The 22167-nt window shown below is 33.2% G+C and overlaps 2 protein-coding genes across 2 annotated transcripts; one reads left to right on the top strand and one right to left on the bottom strand.

Annotated features, from left to right (window-relative positions):
- The first annotated feature begins 1581 nt into the window (after positions 1-1581).
- LOC133334082 (M-phase phosphoprotein 8-like) lies at positions 1582-5037 on the top strand. The gene is made up of 3 exons (XM_061542379.1): positions 1582-2277; positions 4473-4912; positions 5013-5037. The coding sequence occupies exons 1-3, from the start codon at positions 1582-1584 to the stop codon at positions 5035-5037; spliced, it is 1161 nt and encodes a 386-aa protein (XP_061398363.1).
- Positions 5038-14415: 9378 nt separating this feature from the next.
- Positions 14416-16422, bottom strand: LOC133334086 (NADH dehydrogenase [ubiquinone] flavoprotein 2, mitochondrial-like). The gene is made up of 5 exons (XM_061542383.1): positions 16339-16422; positions 16061-16183; positions 14831-15106; positions 14648-14767; positions 14416-14586 (listed from the first exon to the last, which is right to left on the bottom strand). Exons 1-5 carry the CDS (start codon positions 16375-16377, stop codon positions 14416-14418), a joined length of 729 nt encoding a protein of 242 aa, XP_061398367.1. The 5' UTR covers positions 16378-16422.
- Positions 16423-22167: the final 5745 nt, after the last annotated feature.

The raw sequence follows: 22167 nt of genomic DNA, 5'->3' as shown, positions 1-22167 counted from the left end.
TTGAGAATAAATTGTAATCAGTTGGTAGCTGTGCCCTACCTTGTAATAATTATACCATGATTATACCATGATTGTTCCTGTCAGAATGGTTTCAAGTTATTGAAACATCTTCTGGCGACAAAAAATTCTACCGGATAATAAAGAAGTTATTGGGAGCCATTCGAGATCTTTGTCGAACAAAAAGGCACTGTTCTAAGCCTTCTGTTTTTCGTTGTTAGAATTTATCCGAACAAAAATTGTGGAAAAATTTTCCCCATCTGCTGAAGACAAAAACTAGTCTTATTGGAAAATATTTTATGGTCGATATTCTGATTATCTTCTTTTTCAGAAGACTAATATGTATTCCTCATCAATAGATCGCCTTCTCTTGTCCTGGAAGCAGATCAACGTTTTTTTCTACCATTGTAAAAATCAGATATTCTGGAATTCCTTAGATTCCTTGGTCGTTGTCCATAGAAATCCTTTTTATTTTTCCCCCACATGATTTTCTTTCCCTACAAAAGAGGTCCTCATTGTCATACTACAAAGTAAAAGTAATTATTTCCAGAAAAGTGCGGTAGAAATCATTTCAATTTTTGTGCAGAAATTTTAAGATCACTCTATAGGTTGCCAACAAGATTTTTTTATAAGCTCCCAAACGGTCAGTAACTTGAGAAAATGTAGCACAAGTATCAATGTTTTCACTTTGGTGTTACAACAATGAGTCCGCTTTAATTTTGTACCCTGTAAAAAGCGAAAGCCATACATATAGAACATTTGTTTAATAGTTTATACCACACCTTCAAAATATTTGTGCAGAATGACATGTCAAGCGTTTCTTCTGAGTTGTCATTTCCATATTCTCTTTGTTTTATAAGCATGTTCCTACGGTTCCATCAATTGTAATAGAATAAAAAGTGTACACGTAGCACCGTCTGAGCTTAATTTACATGAAATCGATTAAAAAATAAAAAAAATGTGGCCCACGTATCAAAATTGTCACTTATGTGTCACAATGATCACTCATTTTTCGTTTTGTACCACGTAAAAAGCGTAAAAGCGAAAATCAAACAAATGACTTACTTGTTTAATAGTTTATACCACGCTTCAATATAACTGTCTACAGTGGCGAGTTGCCATTTCATTATACTACTCTACTTTATAAGGATGTTCACACAGTCCCATCAATTGTAATAGAATAGAAAGAGACAAAACTATATATACACCACAACTCAATAATCTTCTTCTTCATGTTTTGCTCTTTTTCGATTTAACGTCAATTTATTATTATACCGATTGTGATGACATTAAAGACGCCGACATAGAATTTATTTGGTGAAAAAGAAATTAATAAAATTAAACACTTTTAATACTTTATGTTGGTATTCGTTAGCAAAGCCAACAAATACGTTTGGCCGGGTCTATTTTAAAGGCGATAAATAATTAACTAAGTAACGCGTACTTGAGTTATCGTGTAAAGAAAACGGCGGCAAAAAACACAGAACAAACCCAACAATCTCCTCCAAATAAATATTTTCGGTGTGTACATTTATACTTGAAGTGACTTGAGAGTGATAAGTCTTCGTTGTCGATTTAGCCAAAATGGTGGGTAAACATATGCACAAGAAAAAAATGTCCGAATATACGGAAAATGAGGACTACAAAAGTGATGCGGACGGTGGCGATGATGATGTGGGAGATAAAGAGTACCGGGTCAGTGGCAGCGATGGCTCGGAAAATGGCGATGCAGCCAAAAATGATGTTGGTGGTAAAACGAATGAACGCGATGACGACGAAGAGACTACACTGGGCGAAGATGATGATCTTGCCCAGGGTTTGAACAGTTATTCACATGGCGATGGAGATGATGGTGGCAGCCCGGCCGAGGACAACGATGATGATGAAGATTATGGTGCCGATAACGCCAAAAAGTCCAAGAAACGTAAAACCGCTGGTGCCAAAAAATCACTGGACACCAATGAAAGTGATGATGAGGCGCTAAATGGTGTTTCGCCGAAAAAGAAGGGACGCAAATCCGGCAAAGCTGGTGGTGCTGCTGCTAAAACTCCGGCCAAAGGAAAAGCTAAAGCCAAGAAGGCTGCACCCGTTGATGACGAAGAAGAAGATGATGGTGGCGAGGAGGAGGAATATGAAGTCAAAGATATTGTTGGACACAAAACAGAACGTGGTGTTTCATATTTCCTGATAAGATGGAAGGGCTACACCAAGGCCGATGATACTTGGGAAGCTGAAGATAGTCTTAATTGTCCGGATATAATCGAGAAGTATAAGAAAAAGGTAAGTGGCTATGGAAGATGAGATATGTTTTATTTTAAATCGAATGGAAAAATCATATGGGTACAGTTGCCACCAAATTATTTGATATGTGTGAAAAAATGTAAATAGGGTTGCCATGCCACTGTCTATTGTTAATGTTGCGGGGAATTTTTTGTATTGCCGGTCATTTTCTACAAGGGAGAAAAATGTGTGAGTGTGTGTGTACGTGCTTGTTATTTGTTTACATTTGCCATGTAATTGAAGTTGAGTTCAACTTCTTGGTTTGTTGCACTTAGCTGTATCATATTGTAGTGTATGTATGTATATTGGGTTTAAAATGTTTATAATAGTTAAGGCGACCAGATTTTGAAAATGAAAATAGATGACAAAACGAAAAAAGTATATTTTCATAAAAATAATACTCTTGGAATCTTTAAGGAACATAGCAAAGAAGTAGACCTATGTCGACTATGTTTTCGAAGGATATTTTGCAAACAAGGAAATCCACTTAAGAAGGCAAAATTTTGTAAAATTAAAAAAAAGAGATGGGTTTTCAATCCTATGGAAAAGCTATTAATAGCTTCTGGGGAGAATATCCCAACAAAAAACTAAGGGAACTGATGAGGATCAGTGGCGAGATCCGAAACTATAGTCTTCCCTGCCTTACCCCTCGGCGGACAATGCCATACATTCCCCACTAATAAATAGTTGTTTTTTATAAAAACAACAAACTGGGATTAAGCCTGACTATTTTGCAAAAACAAAATACAAATGGTATCCCAAATAACCCGCCAACACTACTGAAGTTTTCAGAAACCCTAAAAACATTTTTTATGGAATCAACAGATAATTCGTTTGGAAGATGTGTCTAAAAATACTGAAAATACATTTTCTAAATATTTCATTAAGATTTCATTAAGTTAATTAATTTGTTTTAATTACAAAAATAAATAATGATGAGACATAATTCAGTACGCTATGCAAAAGTTCGTGCAAATTGAAAGATTTTCAGGGACTTTGGTGCAAAATTTACCTGAAATCGGACGAAAATATATGGGAGCTATATCTAAATCTGAATCGACTCAGAAAGTGTTTCTAAGCATATTCTCAAAATGAAACATTGGTCTATCTCGATTCCTTTTGCCTGTTACAAACATATGCACGAAGACATAATACCCTGTACCACAGTAATAAAACAAGGTGACCATACGTCCTCTTTTTTAGAGGACAATCATCAATTTAAACTGTCTGTCATCTATACAATTTGTGTCCTCTATCTTTATAATCTGTCATCTTTGTCATCATCTATATTTTTAAAACCTTGATCATTATTTATTTTTGTAATAGCTCCCATATATAGTTTCGCCCGATTTTAGGTAAATGGTGCTCCAAAGTCCCTGAAAATCATTAGATTTTCACGAATTTTATTGAGTTTAGAATGATGTGTGCAAAGTTTCGTAAAAATCGGTTCAGATTTAGATATAGCTCTCCCATATATAGTTTCGCCCGATTTTAGGTAAAAGGTGCACAAAAGTCCCTGCAAATCTTTTGATTTGCACCAAATTTGGCATAGCGTACTGAATCAAGTCTAGAATAATGTGTGCAAAGTTTCGAAAAATCGGTTCAGATATAGATATAGCTCCCATATATATTTTAGTCCGATTTAAGGTAAATGGGGCACCAAAGTCCCTATATATCTTTCGATTCGCACGAAAATCGGTTCAGATTTAGATATAGCTCCCATATATAGTTTTGTCCGATTTTAAGTAGTTTAGATATAGATAAATCTAAAAATATCTAGAATATACCCAAAGTGGTGAAGGGTATCATATAGTCGGCCCAGTCCCTCTTTACTACTTACTGGTTTTAATTTTGAAAAACTAATGAAGCTCTAAGTTGAAATAAATAAAAGGGTATTACGTTCATTTAAATTTCGTTCACCTATAAGGTGAACTAAAATCTAATAAAAATCTATATTCCCCGAGATCCGAAAATAAAAAAAAAAAATGATAATGGGATATGAACATCGTAAGTTATAGCTGTACTGGAAAATGTCATTAAAAATATGTGTCAATATAACTATGTTGGAGAATATAAAAAATTTGTTCCGTTCGAACTTAATTTAAATCTAGGAATTCTATTAAGATTTTCAAACCAAAGCTATTTATAATAATTAAAAATAAAAAAATTAAATATATTTACCTTTACAATTTCAGCAAGCTGCTGCCACCTCACCGAAAAAAGGTGCAACGCCCGCCTCGAAAAAAGGTAAAAAAGGTGCTGCTGTCGCTTCCGCCGCCAAAGGCAATAAAAATGCCAAAAAACAAAATGATGCCGATGAAGATGATGACGAGGAACAAGAATGGGAAGTCGAGAAAATTATCGATTATGCTGAAGAGAAAAAGGGCCGCGTATTCCGTATACGCTGGAAAGGTTTCGGTCCCAAACATGACACCTGGGAGCCAGAAGCAAATCTTAATTGCAAAGACATTATCGATAAATTTATGAAACGTATGAAATCGGAAGAGAATGTCTCCTTTAAAGAGCTACGTGAAGAACCGAAAAAGACTAAACGTTTGGTAAATGAGACAGCACCACGTACCAATATACACAATCCGATTGGGCGTAAATCGAAACGTGGTGGCAACAAGCAAAGGTAAGGTAAATATTTTTGCTAGTCCCCTCGATCACAAGTGGTTCCGAAATTTTTCTAATGGCAATATTTTGTTTCTCTTTGCCTTTTGTTTTATTTATAGAGTTTACTATGGCGAGGATGATTAAAAACATTAACGTTTTTTGAATTGAAGAAACTCGCAACAAAACAAATAATCACTTCAACAAAAAAACAAACAACAACCAATTTTTTTAAACATCATCCGTTTTGATTTGATTATCGATTTTTTTATAATTTATTATATTTTCTCTTTGTGTGTTGGTGTGTGTATGTATGTTTTTAGGTGTAACAAAAATATTAGGATTTTTACGTTTTCTTTTTTCAAATGAGAAAGTTATACAAACATTTTAGTTGTATCTTCCATAGATATGGCACATCATTTTCAAGTGGTTCGAATATTCGAAAAACACACATTCCAAAAAGGTCTTTAGAAAATGTTCAGTAATTTCATATATTCATACGTATAAGTTTGGAAATTACAAGAATTTCTTAAGGGAAATTCCCTCTTATAAAGTATTTGGAATTTTTGGCGTATAAAAAATATATTATAAAATTTGCATCACTTCAAAAATTATCGAATTTAAATTACAGTTAAAATTAAATAACATTTGAAAATGGTGTAATCATGTAATCATAATTAAGTCCTACATTTATCTGCAAATCTCAATTCACAATCATCATCACGTAGAAAGTGAAATTACCTTTTTTAAAAAAAAACCCACTTTTAACTTTCTCCCTAAAAACATCAAAATTTTGATATTTTTTTATCATTCCTTTTTATTAATTTTTTTGAACAGAAAGAAATTTACAATCATTATTATTATTACTCGTCTTTATAAATAGCAAACCATTGTTTGGTATATTTTAAATATTTAATATTTAAAACCAAACAAATCCCAAATGAGAATACAAAATAATGTACCTATTTAAAGGTATGACAAAACAAAAATAATAATCCCACTCAAATTACAAATACAAAATTCGTATAAAACAAATATTTAACACATGAAAAAAAAATAAATTTTAAAACAAATATTATAATATTATATATATAACAACTCTGATGTCTAGATTAAAAAAAAAATGAAAAAAAAACACACACACAAGAAAAACAAAAAAAGAAGAATGAACGTAAAAACGTAACGAAAAAAAAAACAATAAGAAAATATGTTTTAATAAAAACAAAAATTAATGAAATTAGTATTTTTTTACAAAAATAATATTAAGATAGGTGGCAAATTTGCAAAAAAAAAAAAAAAAAAAAAATCTCCAACAAATTTAGAGAATATTAGTTAGTTATCAAGATAGGTGTCGTTAAAATTGCAAAATTGTCTAATATAAATTTAGAGAATATTATTTTTTTTTGCGAAAACTTTAAAAGACTTTGCAGCAGTTTTTTTATTTGGCCCAGGTATACAGAGAATGACTATAATGCTATTACAGCCTTATATATTTTCATATATTTTTATTGTATTTTTAATTGTTATTTATTGCTCCTTAAAAGAGCTAGGTTAGAACTCTTAATGGCTGTATATACATATTTGATCATTGTAAAGTTATAATTATGATCATGAGGCTATAGCCAACAAATAAGGGGTTTGTAACATGGTGGAGAATTTCGAATTGTCAAAAACCTCAACAACAAGAGATTGCTTTATTATTAAACCTACGTACTATTGTCTACTCAATTTTTCTATTGGGCTTCCCAATATACGCAACTTGTGGACGCATCCAACATTGGTCCCCTTTCTTGTCATTTTTATACCCTTCACCACACTGTGGTACAGAGTATTATGTCTTTGTGCATATGTTTGTAACAGGCAAAAGGAAACGAGATAGACACATGGTGCATAGAATCACTTTCTGAGTCAATTTTTGCATGTCCGTCGTCCGTCTGTAGATTTAAATTGTAAATAAAGTACAGGTCGCATTTATGATCCGATTTGGATGAAATTTGGCACAAGTCACTTTTTGGGCCCAATGACGAATTAGATATAGCTCACATACATATTTATGTCCGATTTAATGTAAATGGTGCACCAAAGTCCCTATATATCTTTCGATTTCAATGAAATTTGACATAGCGCACTGAATAAAGCCTAGAATGATGTGTGTTATGTTTCCATGAAAATCTGGTGAGAATTAGATACAGCCCCGATTTAAGGTAAATGTGGCACCAAAGTCCCTATATATCTCTCGATTTGCATGAATTAAGTCTAGAATTATGTGTGTTAAATTTCGAGAAAGACGGGTCTGATTTAGATATAGCTCCCATATATATTTACGTCCGATATAAGGTAAATGGTGCACCAATGTCCCTGTATATCTCTCGATTTGCACTAAATTTGGCATACCGTACTGAATTGAGCCTAAAATGATGTGTGTTAAGTTTCATGAAAATCGGTTCAGATTTAGATATAGGTCCCATATATATATTCGTCCGATTTCAAATTTTTCATATAGTAGGGGAGAGGGGGGCACCTTTGAACGTGGGGCACCTTTGAACAGCGCTCATAAAATCTTGGTTTAATATTTTTCCGACCCGCAACCACATTTTTGTATATGGCAATCTTGTTCTCTATATGCGTAAACCACTTTGACTTGATTTTTCACTTGTCGAAAAATTGTGCATGGGTGACCATGTTTTCTCAGTGTCATTGTAAACTTTTATTCATTTGGTTGTAAGGGCGCAGGAAGAATTCTGTGATTATTTTCTTTCGCCAAGCAAATTTTTTGCATTCCAACAATCATTTCAAACATAACTAATGTAATTTCTTTCATATATATTTATTACAAAAAAAGTTATTTTAAATTTCCGTAAAATGCCATGGGTGGGGCACCTTTGAACATGCCCATTAAACTCGAGTAAAAAAAGGATTTTTTAACTTTTCGCTTCGATTTATCAAAATTTCAAATGGGCTAATAAGATTACGAAATTAACTGTATTTTTCACCATATTAATTTTTGTTTTTAAGACATTTTATGTTTTAATAACTTTTGATCTAAATTTTTTAAATTTTGAACATTTTTTATATATTTTTTAATGAATTAATGCATTTTTTGATATGTATGAATAAAATACATACATATTTGAACATAAACACTGTAAAAAACCATGTCGTTCAAAAATGCCAACCCCTTTTCAAAGGTGCCCCCCTGGGGGGGCAGTTTTGAACACTTTGAGTTCGTCCATTAAAACAGTAATAAAATATATTTATCAAGCTTATAGTATGTCATATGTATATTCATTTTAAAGGTTACATATGTACCTATTAGTTAAAATTTATAAGAAATCAAAAATTATAAAATAAAAAATTTTATAAGGCTTGAAAGCAAAAAGTGTTTGTAAGGATACATATGTACAATATACCCAAAGTGGGAGGGGTATCATATAGTCGGCCCAGTCCGACCTTACTACTTTCCTTACTGGTTTAAATTTTAATAATCAAATTAAAAATAGAACATATTATATATATATATATATATAATTTTGATAATTAGATTAAAAAATAGATCAGATTTGAAATCAAAAAAAAAAAAGAAAAAATAACTGGACCCAAAATATGTTATATTGAGGTTATGTTTAAATGAGATATTTTAGTGTTTTTTTTTTGAAAATGTTAATGCAGGCATTTTTTATTGAAACTATTATAATCTCAAGAAATTGAAGTTTAGAAAATTAATATTTTCCTATTTTTTTTTTTATTAAAAAATTATTTTTTAATTGCCAATTAATTATTTCCAAAGTATGTTATATTGAGGTTATGTTTAAAAAAAATACACGCTGAGATATTTTAGTGGTTTTTTTGAAAATGTTAATGCAGGCATTTTTTATTGAAACTATTATAACCTCAAGAAATTGAAGTTTAGAAAATTAATATTTTCCTATTTTTTTATTAAAAAATGATTTTTTAATCACCAATTAATTATTTCCTATTTTAACATAGTTTTTTATAGAAAATATATTTTTTACAATATTAGATTCGATATTATTTTTTTTTCAAATTTTAATAATTAGATTAAAAAATAGTTCAGGATAAATAGGTTAGATTTTTATTTTTATGTTTTTGTTGGAATATTTTCTTATTATTTATTTAGATTTAGTGCGCCTCCAAGGTCAAATCAAACGAAGACTGTGATTTCAAATCATCATCTCATCTCATTATTGAAATTAATAGAGTAACAAATTTAATTTGTAGTTAAATTTCATGAAAAGGTTCATTAACACATATTTTGAAATTGAATTTCAGCAGCGATGACTCGGATGTATCACCCTCAGTAGCAGACTTTGCAACACCCAAAACTGTAAGTATAAAAAATAAACTGATAAGTTCACATTCGATAATTTGAAACTTAAGGGAAAAGGAGAAATACTCAATTTCCAATTTTCTTTTTTTTTTTTTTTAAAATAAAGAATATATTTTCAATTAATTAAGAGATGGAAATTAACCAGTTTCAAATTATCGACCGTTGACCATACCCTATGTAGGTAGTGACAATCGAAAAAAAAATCAAGTGAGAAACTCGATGAAAATTTTAATTTTACCTTGAGGAAGTTTCTGAAATAAATTAATATGCGAAAAATTGAAATAAAATCAAGTGTGAAACTTGATGAAAAATGTAACTCCTCCTCAAGGAAGCTTCTGAAATAAATTCATGTACGAAAAATCATGTACCTTGAAAAATGTAACTCCACCTCAAGGAGGCTTCTGAAATAAATTCATGGGTGAAAAATATATATTTAATACTTTGTGTCGTATTATTAATGTTCCTGATTTTTGTATCTTTATATCATTCAATACGTATTAATGAGAAAAATACACCTAAACTTATAATTTTTCTTGTTTTTGTTCTTGCAGAAATCTGGCCGCTTTAATGGATTGCAACAGGAAACTCCCGGTAGTGTGGATTTCAGTGATTTTGGTGAAAATGCTTCATTTTTAAATCATGTCGATTATGTAATGAAGAAATTACCCGCCTCAACGGTGGAACGCATGCAAGGAAAAATCTTCGCCCTACTCTATGAGGAATTGGGCAAACATACGCCAAAGAGAAAAGGCCTTTAAGAAGTCGTCATAATTTTGTTTTTGTCCAAATATATGTAAGATCCATCAGCATCATCATCACCATCAAGATTACAAAAATAGAACACAAGTCAACAATATTAAAAAAAAATATTACACACTAAAATTTAGTGCGACAACAATTTTAAATAAATCAGAAAACATAACCTCTAAAAAGTGAGGTTATGCAAATGAAAAAATATTTATAAATGATTTTTTTTATTAAAAAAAAAAATATTTTTATCATGTCAACAATATCATTTTAAATTACTAAAATTTAATACAGCAAACCTTTTTTTTAAATAAAACAAAATAACCTCAAAAAGTGAGGATATAGAAAATACATTTTTTTTAGATTTTTTTTAATTTCTACAAAATTTATTGAAAAAAGGGAATAAAAAATAAAATAAATGTTTTTTTATTAAAATTTTTGAAATAAAATCAATATAACCTCAAATGTGAGGTTAGGTAAAACACAAATATCATCAAAGATTTTTTAAATTAAATTTTAAATCAATGCATTTTTATTAAAACTATTATAACCTCAAAAAATGAATTTTAGAAATGGAAAAAATTTTTTTAGTTATTATTTTTTATTACAAAAATGATTTTTATTATTAAAACATTTTAAATAAAATGTTGAAAAAACACAGTATTTTCAATAAAAAAAACACGCCTTAAAATGTTCAAAAACACTAAAATATCTCCCCGTGTATTTTTTAAACATAACCTCAATATAATATTTATAAAATATTTTGGGTCCAGCTATTTTTTTCTTATGTTTTTTCTTACAAAACAATTTTTAATATTAAATTTTTTTAATATTAAAAATTGTTTTGCAAGAAAAAAATAGCTGGACCCAAAAAATTTTATAAATATTATATTGAGGTTATGTTTAAAAAATACACGGGGAGATATTTTAGTGTTTTTGAACATTTTAAGGCATGTTTTTTTTTATTGAAAACTATAATAACCACATGAAATTGAAGTTTAGAAAATGAAAAATATTTTTCCAGTTTTTTTATAAAAAATGATTTTTCCTATTAAAACATTTTAAATAAAATGAATAAAAAACACGGTCTTTTCGGGATTTTTTTTTTAGTAATAAAAATTATGTTTTGAAATAAAAAATAATTGGATCCAAAATATATTTATAATATATTGAGGTTTTTTGAAAACTTTAATGGCTTATATTTTAAATCGTCAACTAATGTATTTAAACATACATTGGAGTTTTTTTAGCATACTGAACTAAAATATTCGAATATTAATATAAAAAATAACAACAAATGTTAATTAGTTTGTTAAAAGCCTTAGGTTTTCATAAATGAACTCCGGGCCGATTTGCAGTGTTAATTTTATAATTTTTTTTATAAAATAAATAAATAAATTCATACTTAATGTTGATAATTAGCATAAAATGCCACTGGCTATATATTTTTATTAAAAAGTTAATTTGTCACTGGTGTTACCTCAAATGTATCTAATTCAAATCCATATATGTTAAATAACATATATACAGTTCTCATATTGTTGACTTGTGTTTTACGACGCCATTATACCCCTTAAAAATATAGAACTCCATTAAAAATATAACGCAACTTTTGGAACTACAGCACCATTTTTTATAAACGTTTAATGTTATGTCTTCAACATAACCTTAAAGACATGTAGTGCCGTTATTTTTAATTAATGCGGAATACATTTTAAGCTATATGACCATATGAAACAGAATTTGTAAGATTTTTTTCTTTCTCACTTCACACAATGAATCGTTAAAAAATAATTTACTTTTAAATTAAAAATAATTCTGCATTAATAACAAATTATCAGACATATTATTATATTTACTTGTCTTTATCTTACATACAAATTTGTTTTCCTTTTTTGTTCCCTTTTATCGTCAGCGGATGAGGCATCATATTATTTACTTAATTTTTTTATTTACTTCACCTTTAATGTGTTAGTTTATTTTAAAATATACGACTTTATTTTCCATTTTTGTTTTATTGTGAAGATGTATGTATTCAAAATCATGTATCAATTAATTTATACATAATTTGAAATAATAATAAAATTAAAAAAGACTTTTAAAATAATGTATTTGTTTTCCTATGTTAGTTCATATATTATGTCAATTTTATTGGACATACTAAAATACTATTAATATATAGTATTTTACTATCGAATATACAATATAGGAAAAAATACCTGGAAACCCTGTATATTTAATCCCCAAGGAATAAGGATATTGGATTTTGAGAATCTTCTTTATAAAAATCATTTCTATAGAAAAATAAAGATATGGGGTTTAATAATTTTTTTATAGAAAAAAGCAGTAAGGAAAGTAGTAAAGCCGGACGGGGCCGACAATATGATACCCTTCAGCACTTTGAATATATTCAACAGATGCATTCTAACAGACGTCGAAGGACTATTGACATGAAATTGGATGAACTAAAATATGTGATATACATATATCTAAATGTGAACCGACTTAGAACAATCCATAAACATGTTATTTTGAACCAATACTATACTATTCATTTCGATTTCAATAAAAAGCAATTATGTCGTTCTATACTCAATTTGGAACGTTGTGTAAAATTTCGCGTCAATCTGACAAAAATAAGGAGTTTGGCGACTTATTTAATTAAATTAAAAATTAATAGAAGCTATATCTAGACCGATTCCAACAACATTTGACACACGTTGGTCTAAACTAACTTCAGTACGTAGTACAAACTTTTGTGTCAATCGTTTCAACTTTGGGTCTTGTGTGCACCATTTACTTAAAATCGGGCGAAACTATATATGGGAGTTATATCTAAATCTGAATCGATATTCACGAAACTTAGTAAACATCATTCTAGACCCCATTCTGTACGTTGTGTTAAATTTCGAGCAAATCGAAAGATATATAGAGACTATGGTACTCCATTTACGTTAAATCGGACGAAAATATATATGGGAGCTATATCTAAATTTCACGAAACTTAACACACATTATTCGAAATCGAAATTAATTTAGGGGCTTTCGTACACTATTTACATAAAATCGGACGGAAATATATATGGGGGCTATATCTAAATCTGAACCGATTTTCACGAAACTTAACACACATTATTCTAGGCTCAATTCAGTACGCTGTGCCAAATTTCGGGCAAATCGAAGGATATATAGGGACTTTGATGTACCATTTACATCAAATCAGAATATATATATATATGGTAGCTATATCTAATTTCAATAGGGTTCATTCAAATAAATGACCTGTGCCAAATTTCATCGAATTCGGATCATAAATGCGACCTGTACTTTGTTTACAATTTAACATGGACAGACAGACGGCCGGACGGATGGACATGCATAAATCGACTCAGAAAGTGATTCTATGTATATTCTCATAAGGAACCATGTTACCTTTTGCCTGTTACAAACATATGCACAAAGATATAATACCCGGTACCACAGTGTGGTGAAGGGTATAAGCCCTCGGAACTTGACAATTTATTTCTATAAAAAAATTAAGAACTTGTTTCATGAAAAAAAAAAAAATAATAATAATAAAATATATTCAACATTTCTCTGAGACTTGGCTTTTAGGTATTTCACATATATATAAGAGTCTCAATAGAGTCGGCATATATTAAGTGCTGTCTTAATCTTCATCACTTCTCCTCGAGTCCACATCGTGTAGGCAAGAATTTCAACGGCTAATAAATTTTATTTTTTGTTTTATTATTTAACATAAGAACTTCATGGAACTGGGTCTATATTCGTAGAAACACACATGGTAACATTTTTTCGCCATATCTCGTGAAGTTCTTCTAGCGCTTCTTTCTTTTTTAATATAACAAGAAAACATTTAGTTGTCTTTCATTCATTCATTATGTCCTAAAAATCCGAATACGCAAGCAGGATCCAAAGGTGAAAGTATGTAAATCGGATGTCCTTTGATTTTATTATAGTTTTCAGGCTACCATTGATTGTCATTTTCTTGCCATTTCGATAAAAACCTGCGATGTGATTGTAGATTTGTTTAAAATCCATAATGAAATATTTAAAATAGAATTAATTATATCGACACAATACATCCGTTTTCTCATTTTTATGTAGATACAATCATTTATCGCACTACCAACTAGTTTAAGTGTGTGCAAAACCCCAATTTCAGTACTTATATGATAAGGTTTCACATTAAACTCCTAAGCGCGAATAAAAATACCAATTACGATCTTTGTTAATTTTAAAATTCTTTTGCAGCTTGACCTCACCTTCCATGTTAAGTAATTCAAAAACTTCTTTGATTTATCACTTCGACAAAAAAAGAAAAACATGTTATAATTTATTTATAAATCTTCCTATAGTTAACGCATTAGGTTGTGATTTTTTTCATTTGTTTATTTTCTAGCATTCGTTTATAGGCCAGGTTGAAGACCGAAACCGGGGCCCTTGGGTTCCTCACTCAATGAGGTGGGCTCACCCTTGGGTTCGCTGGCAAAACGGCCATTACGGGGACCGGGAGGAGAGACACGATCAGCCTTGCAGTCGGCCAAAATTTCTTGCATATCCTTGGCGGTTAAATCTTCCTACAAAATAAAACAAAATATATTAATTTAAGAACAAAAAAACTAAAACAGATGAACTTACATAATAATCATCATTAATGGCTACCATGGGAGCATTGACACAGGCACCCAAACATTCAACTTCGGAAATGGTGAATTTCATATCCTTGGTGGTTTCACCAACACCAATGCCCAAAGTTTTCTGCAAGAGAAAAAATGATGTTTTATTGTTATTGAAAATGCATAAGTAAGGCAAAGATTTTACCTTGCATGTTTCCAAAATTTCATCGGAACCTCTCAACCAACAGGGTGTGGTTGTGCACACCTGCACGTGATATTTACCAGTGGGTTTACGCATAAACATTGTATAGAAAGTGGCTACTTCGTAGACACGCATATTGGGCAATTCCAAAATTTCAGCAACCTTGTGCATGGCGGAAATTGGCAACCAACCGTGTTGACGCTGGGCCAAATCCAACAAGGGAATCATGGCACCACGTTTGTGTCCCTCAGGGTAGATGCTCATGATGGCTTCAACGCGCTAGAAAAACAAAACAGAAACTTATTCTAATATATTTTTCAAATTAATCAGCCAGTAATTTAAATCTTTTTTCTATTGGCGGATACAAACTTCGGTTATTCTTCGTAGTCGGGACCTCAGCCACATTAAAATTGGCAACCAATGATATCTTAGTTAATTTTAAAATGAAAGGAAAGTAACAAAAACATTTTAAGGACCCGTACCTCAGGAAGTATGTCGTAATCACATATAAAGAAGGCCTAACCGGCAACTTTTCTTTGGGACATTTGGATACCGTCCTTGTAACTTATCTGTTTGCGCTACCGCAAGAACAAAAGTATATATTTCACCTGCCATTGTATAATTACAATCCACAACCAGGCCCCTAACTAGATCCAAGTTTAAATTCCTATTGGAATGCCAATTTGTGATTCCAATACCTACAAAAATCTCACAATATGCAGCATTTCATACATTGTTCATCCCGACCATTGAATTAACATTTCGTAGGTTGACCAATAAATAGTTCGGACACAATTTCTCCTAATTCCGTTCAATTCAGAAAAATATATATTTTATAAGGTATTCAAGAAGAAGCTCTGGAATTCAGATAATCCGACTGAGACCTTCATCGAATGGCGGTTTTTTATGCCGTATAGAAGGACTTCGTTCCGGAATCGATAACTTTTTCCTAAGGACAGTTGGACTATCTACATGTTCTGTTAAAATAACATTATATCTAAATATCCAGTATTCTCAAAGTCCGAAAGACTTTATTTTGGGAATTATGGACCCGGGACACCAAGAGCTACGTTTGATGACAAGAAGTGGCCAGGTTTTCCCAACAACCAAGAATCCAAAATCGACAACTTCACCAAATTACGCTAGAATCCACCCTATAATCTCCAAAATACACATTAATCGCTTGGACCATGCCATTATTAATTACAAAATCACATCTTCCAACAGACTTACCTTCTTATTTTCCGGTGTAAATTCGAATGGAATATCAGGATTGTCTTCGGGTGTATCACGATGGACAAACAAGTTGTCACTGCGTTGGGTGGCTGATGTAGCGATGGCACGTAGGCTGCCCCGCTAAAATCAACAAAAGAACACAAATTCATTAATGAATTATCAAAACAATTTCAAGCACATATTTTGCGACAGGATTTATTGTGCCACAAAAAAATTACATAACCTGTATTCTCTTCAAATGAACTTTTTTCCATTTCATTATTATTTACACTTACCACATATTGCAGCGTTTTGGTGGCACAATTAGCAAGCATTTTTTTATATTCAATGGAAATGTGCTGAATTTTTCGGTTTATTTCCAAGGAGTATGGAAGAAATCGTTGATCTCCCTCAAATACCGACAGACTTTGCTAAAAAAAAACACCAGTCAAGCTAATTTTCGTCTTTATGTCAAATTGATTTGACAAACTATAAACAGCTGTTTTCTATTTGTTGTTGTTTTGGTCATTTCAATGCATGGCACAGGGTTGCACAAGAGAGTAGTCAAAGTGGGATGATAACAAATGTTTGTGAATGACGAGCGTAGTGTTTTATTTTTAAGTGGACAAATTGAAGGTATAGGCGTGTTTAGACTCGATTTATTAATCGTGCTACCAAATCCAATCTATTTAGATTAGTATTAGATCGCGTTTAGACTACTAAATCGAATCCATTTCAAATGTCAAATCTATAGCGTTTACGTCACCTTATAGTACGTTTACATTTAACCGGATTTCGTTAACCCAGTGAGTTTCAATTGTCAATTCCTTTGCATATACGTCAAATAAATCCTCATAAAGTAGGTTAACCCGGTAAAAAGTTCTAATGTACAAGGAGTTTTAATTATGCTCACAAATCTAGTGGATTATAATTGACGTACATATACGCTATGGAATTGGTATTTGGAATCTAATCGAACTTTTGGGTGACGTAGGGGATTATAGATAGCAAACAACGGCTCCCAGGCTTATCTTGGTCCCTCTTTCATCTCAATTGTGGACACTGACCTCCCCGCGGTGTCACCTGGGGTAGCTACTTTCATCATCCTTAGAAATATGTGCCGCGAATTCACCCATAAGAACTATAAAAATCGGTTGAGGCATCCGATTAGTTGCCTACACTCAGAAAACCACTCGTACTATGAAAAAGCAACGAAAAAGAAAAAACCCCAATGTTGACGACCCTCGAAATCGTATGAAGGACCATGATCTACGAATCTGCACTTGGAATGTGCGCACGTTGGACACATGCGATGGAAAGGGACTGGCGTAAGTAAAGCAGATGATTACGTCCTGTGTTATAGCTGCCATGAAACGAGACTTGAATTTGGCTGCGGATTTATGGTTAATAGGAGAATAAAAGACCTCGTCTCCAGACGAGACTTGATTCAAGCATCTCGATATACACAAGACCACCTAGATTTCTCTTGATCAAGCAGCGATAAATCAAATTGATCATGTTGTGATAGACGGAAGGCAATCATCCAGTGTTTTAGACCTTAGATCGATCCGTGGAGCGAATAACGAATCGGCCCACTACCTTGTGGCAACCAAGTTTCGCACTCGTCTTAATTTTGCAGCAAAGGTGCAATCTAACACAACACGGAAATTCGACGTCGAAAAGCTGCAAACACAGCAGGTAGCAGATTCCTTGTCCGCTCAACTTACCCACCTGCTTGACCAAAGTACTCCTTACCCCGATAATAATATTGAAGCACAATGCAAAGAATTGCCCAGTCCCTACAAACTGCATCTTGAAGGAGCATTTTGAAAAGCTTCTGGTATCAAATAATAACGATGAAGAAGATACCCCAGAATTAATAAGTGATGACACCCACCTAGCCAAGATGAGGTCAGAATAGCAATTAATCAGCTGAAGAAAAATAAAGCAGCAGGGGCCGATGGATTACCAGCCGAACTATTCAAGGCCGGTGATCAGACGCAGATTACGAGCATGCACCAACTGATTAGTACAATTTGGCTAGAGGAATACATGTCCAGTGATAGGAACCTCAGCATCCTGTGCCCCTGGCACAAAAAGTAGACAAGACGATATGTGCCAACTATAGAGAAATTAGTCCCCTTCCAATAACATATAAAGTGATATCCACCGTTCTGGGTGAACGACTGAAGCCAAGGGTCAATAACATTATTGGTCCATACCAGTGCGCCTTCAGATCTGGCAAATATACCATAGACCAGTTTTCACACTGCGCCAAATTCTGAAAAAGACCTACGAAAAATACATCGACACATTCCACATATTCGTCGACGCATTCGACAGCCCAATCCGGTCAGAGGTGTTTAACCCTTTCAGTGTCAAATAAAATTTTTGTCGGAATAAAAATCTAAAATTTTGTATTTAAAATCATACAAAGGGACATAGTTTAGAAAATATAGCAATTGTCATTTTAACCCTCGGCCAGTTTCGTCTGTCTTTTAGCAAAAAATAAACCATCAATAGTAACGGTACATAAGATAACCGAAAATTTGCAAAGAAAGAGAGTATTTTTAAATGTCGAATATATTCGACAAAAACGCTGAAAGGGTTAAAGCCATGTCTGCGTTTGGCATTCCTGCAAATTATGAAGGATAGCCTTAACTGGCACAAGGTCAGCAGTTAAATCGGAAAAGACCTATTGGAGCCCTTCAGTACCGAACGAGGTTTCAGACAGGGTGACAGTTTGTCGTACGACCTGTTTAATATCATGCTGCAAAGCGCCAGCAGATGTGGCAGCTCTTGAAGTGTTTGAGAGAAAAATTCTCCGAAAGATCTATAGGTCGATCTGCGTCGACGGCGATTATCGCCCTCGAATGAACCATGAGTTGTACCATCTATTCTCGGACATCGAAATGTCAGTTGTATCGATCTGCAGCGACTACGTTGCCTAGGTCATATTGTCGGAATGGATGACGATGCCCCAGCTCAAAAGGCATATAAAAGCGAGCCAACTGATGGTGCACACAGACAACAGCGTTGGCAATGAAGTAATCGAATTTCTGACAGGATGAAGGATCTCGGAATCATTCTGCACGACCGCCACGTGGGTTACGTGCTGTCGAAGGCAAAGAAGAAGAACTTCGCCTTTTCCGTATGCGAGATTGATAATTTACAAGCAAGTAATCCCTCCCTACCATCACGTACTCTCTCGCCGTTTGGGCAGACATATCGTCAGCTCAAATGGAAATAATTAGAGCATGGAAAAGAAGAATATTGGCAGCATGCGTGGGAATGAGGCCAACAAAAGATAGCAATGGGATCTACAGACGCCAGCCAAACCAAAACGTCTACGATGCCACAGATTTCAATCGAATCGATGTCTGCATGATGTGGAATGAGCTCAACTTCCTGGAAAGGAGCCAACTTGCGAAGAATAGGATAGTGGACTCCAGGAATTGGAGTATAATGAGGAACTCCCCGCCATCCTTAGAAGGAAACACCTGCCGCTGGCAGCATTGCTTAAGTTGCGAGATGAAGGAATTCCGTATGAAGATGACCAGTTGATGTATTACCATCGAAGATACCACCGTTTTGACGCTGATGTTGAGCCTGTGTTCAGCACAGAACTTCAAATGTCTACTATTTCATGAGGACTCCTCAAGGGTCCACTTCATATTAACACTTGCAACATGTTTAATATTGGACACCATATGGGATTATACACGTTTATGAAAGTAAAAACCTGACAACCTGTCTAGGTATGATAATATGTGCAATATGACCGTAGTTACAAAATTTATTATTTATTACCATAATTTAAAAAAAGTGTGTACCTACATATGTGTAAAAAATTATAATGAAATAATCGAAATTTCGCTAGGAAATATGTGTGTAAAAATTAAACTAATGAAAGTGAGTGCAAAGTTACTGGCGCTGAAGAGGTAATACCCTGCAAACACGTATGTACAGGTATTGGTTACAAATATGGGCAAAGTTCAACTCAATACAATCGAAGAAGGTAACGGATTGGGCACGGAACTTGTTAAGGGTGTTTATCCAAAAAAAAAAAAAAAAATGTTGAGACATACCAAGTCAATGATCGTGGTGGCGGTACATTTAACCAGAAAAACAACATACCATTCATGATTTTAAACTGAAGAATGTCAACAACAAAAACAACATCGGCAAACAGCATACACACATATATAAACGTATACTTATTTAATACAAATATGACAAAAATGAAGAAGCAGCAGCAAAAGAAGAAGCAAGAAAAAATATTTTTACGAACGGTATTATAAAAAAAAACACTTTCCCCAAAAGCTAAGTTTGTGTTGCTGTTGTCGTTATTAAAGAATGAATTAAAAACAACAACAACATGAAATAACAGTGTCAGAGACAGCAGCGACAGTGACGGCACATACAAAAGCCAAAAATAAATTCAAAAACCCTCCACACGAAAATAAAGGTAACACCACATGTCAACGAACAAGCCATTGAGCCAACTCAACGAGACCAACCGAAAAAAACCCGACCACAGCCAACAACAAACCTCAAGCCCCAAACCAACATTTCTTTCAGGTTGCATTAACCATAAAGAAAAAACACTATGCAACAACAACGACAACAATAACATCAGAAAGCTAAATGACCACGGAAACTATCCGACTGACTACCAACTAACTAACTAACCAACGGGTTGGCAGTCAACCAAAATCACGGTTAATTAAAATTTGTTTGTGCCGCTAAAGAAGTCACCAACAAAGGCCTGATGAGAATGTTGATAACAAAAAAAAAAAAAAAAAAATGAAACCAAAATCTTGAAATAATGTTCTAGTTACAAATAGTTCCAGTTTGTGTTCCATTTCAGGTCTATGTTATGTGGTTGGTATCTTCAGTTTGCCGGGCCCTTTTCTTGCGGTAAGAAAATGAGGTTATGTAGTCATAATGAAAAAAAAACGTTGATAAGAGAGTCCAGAAAGTTAATTCGAAGCAGAATCGATGGTTATCTTTTCTGTGTTGTTCCTCTAATTTCTAACATCAAGTTTCGATAAATAGATCTCCACTTTCAACGCTTTAATTATATGTGAGTATATCTCGGGACATAGCTTATTGATGCTCTATGCGTTATTCGGCTATGGTATTATTCTAGTTCCAGCTTTACAGTCAAAGATTAATTTTAAGAACTTGTTTAGAAAACTTGCTAAGAACAGGGACTTGGGGTTGTTGTTGAAGGTTGCAACCGTAGATAATTCGGATACATGCGAGTAGGCTTAGTTGGACTGTTGAATAGGTGCAACGTGTTGTGTGGTCCTAGTTTGTTACGTGTGCCTGCATATTACTTGGGCATAGTATCAATCGGATTCCGACTCAGCCAGACTTATTCTTCTCTGGGGATAGTCCCAACCCTGATATCCCTGCCATTGACACGTAACCTTAATCAAAGGAACAAATTCAAAGAACACTGACTCACATAATATTTTATCAACACTCGCCGGATGACTCTCGTTTCGCCCTCCCAACCATGATCACAATGTCCTATTTTATCCTGCCACCATATTTCTTACCTTAGCCTTACATCCTCTTTGCCTCAAATTAGCACATATTCATCATTTCATGTCAAGCATTATCTACCCATATATTTGTTAACAAGTTCACATGCTTTGCATGTGCTTGGTATCGTTCCCGGAAGGTATTGAGGCAAGCCATCAGTTCCTATATTCCTTTTGAGCTGGGGCATCATCCATTCTCACAATATAATCTGGCAGCTCGATACGACAATGTCAATGTCCGAGAATATGTGCTATAGCTCATGGTTCATGGCCATATTCACCGTCGATGCAGATCGGCCCATAGATCTTCCGGAGAATATTTCTCCCAAACACTCCAAGAGTTGCCTCAACTGCTTGTGCAAGTACCCACGTTTCAGCTCGATACGACAATTTCAATGTCCGAGAATATGTGCTATAGCTCATGGTTCATGGCCATATTCACCGTCGATGCAGATCGGCCCATAGATCTTCCGGAGAATATTTCTCACAAACACTCCAAGAGTTGCCTCAACTGCTTGTGCAAGTACCCACGTTTCAAATCCATACGGTAGCACGGGTATTATCAGCACCTTG

This window comes from Musca vetustissima, unplaced genomic scaffold (assembly GCF_032173495.1).
Source record: "Musca vetustissima isolate MV318-11 ecotype Yass unplaced genomic scaffold, APGP_CSIRO_Mvet_v1 utg18445, whole genome shotgun sequence".
NCBI lineage: Eukaryota > Metazoa > Arthropoda > Insecta > Diptera > Muscidae > Musca > Musca vetustissima.
This window is presented reverse-complemented; position numbering and strand designations above follow the sequence as displayed.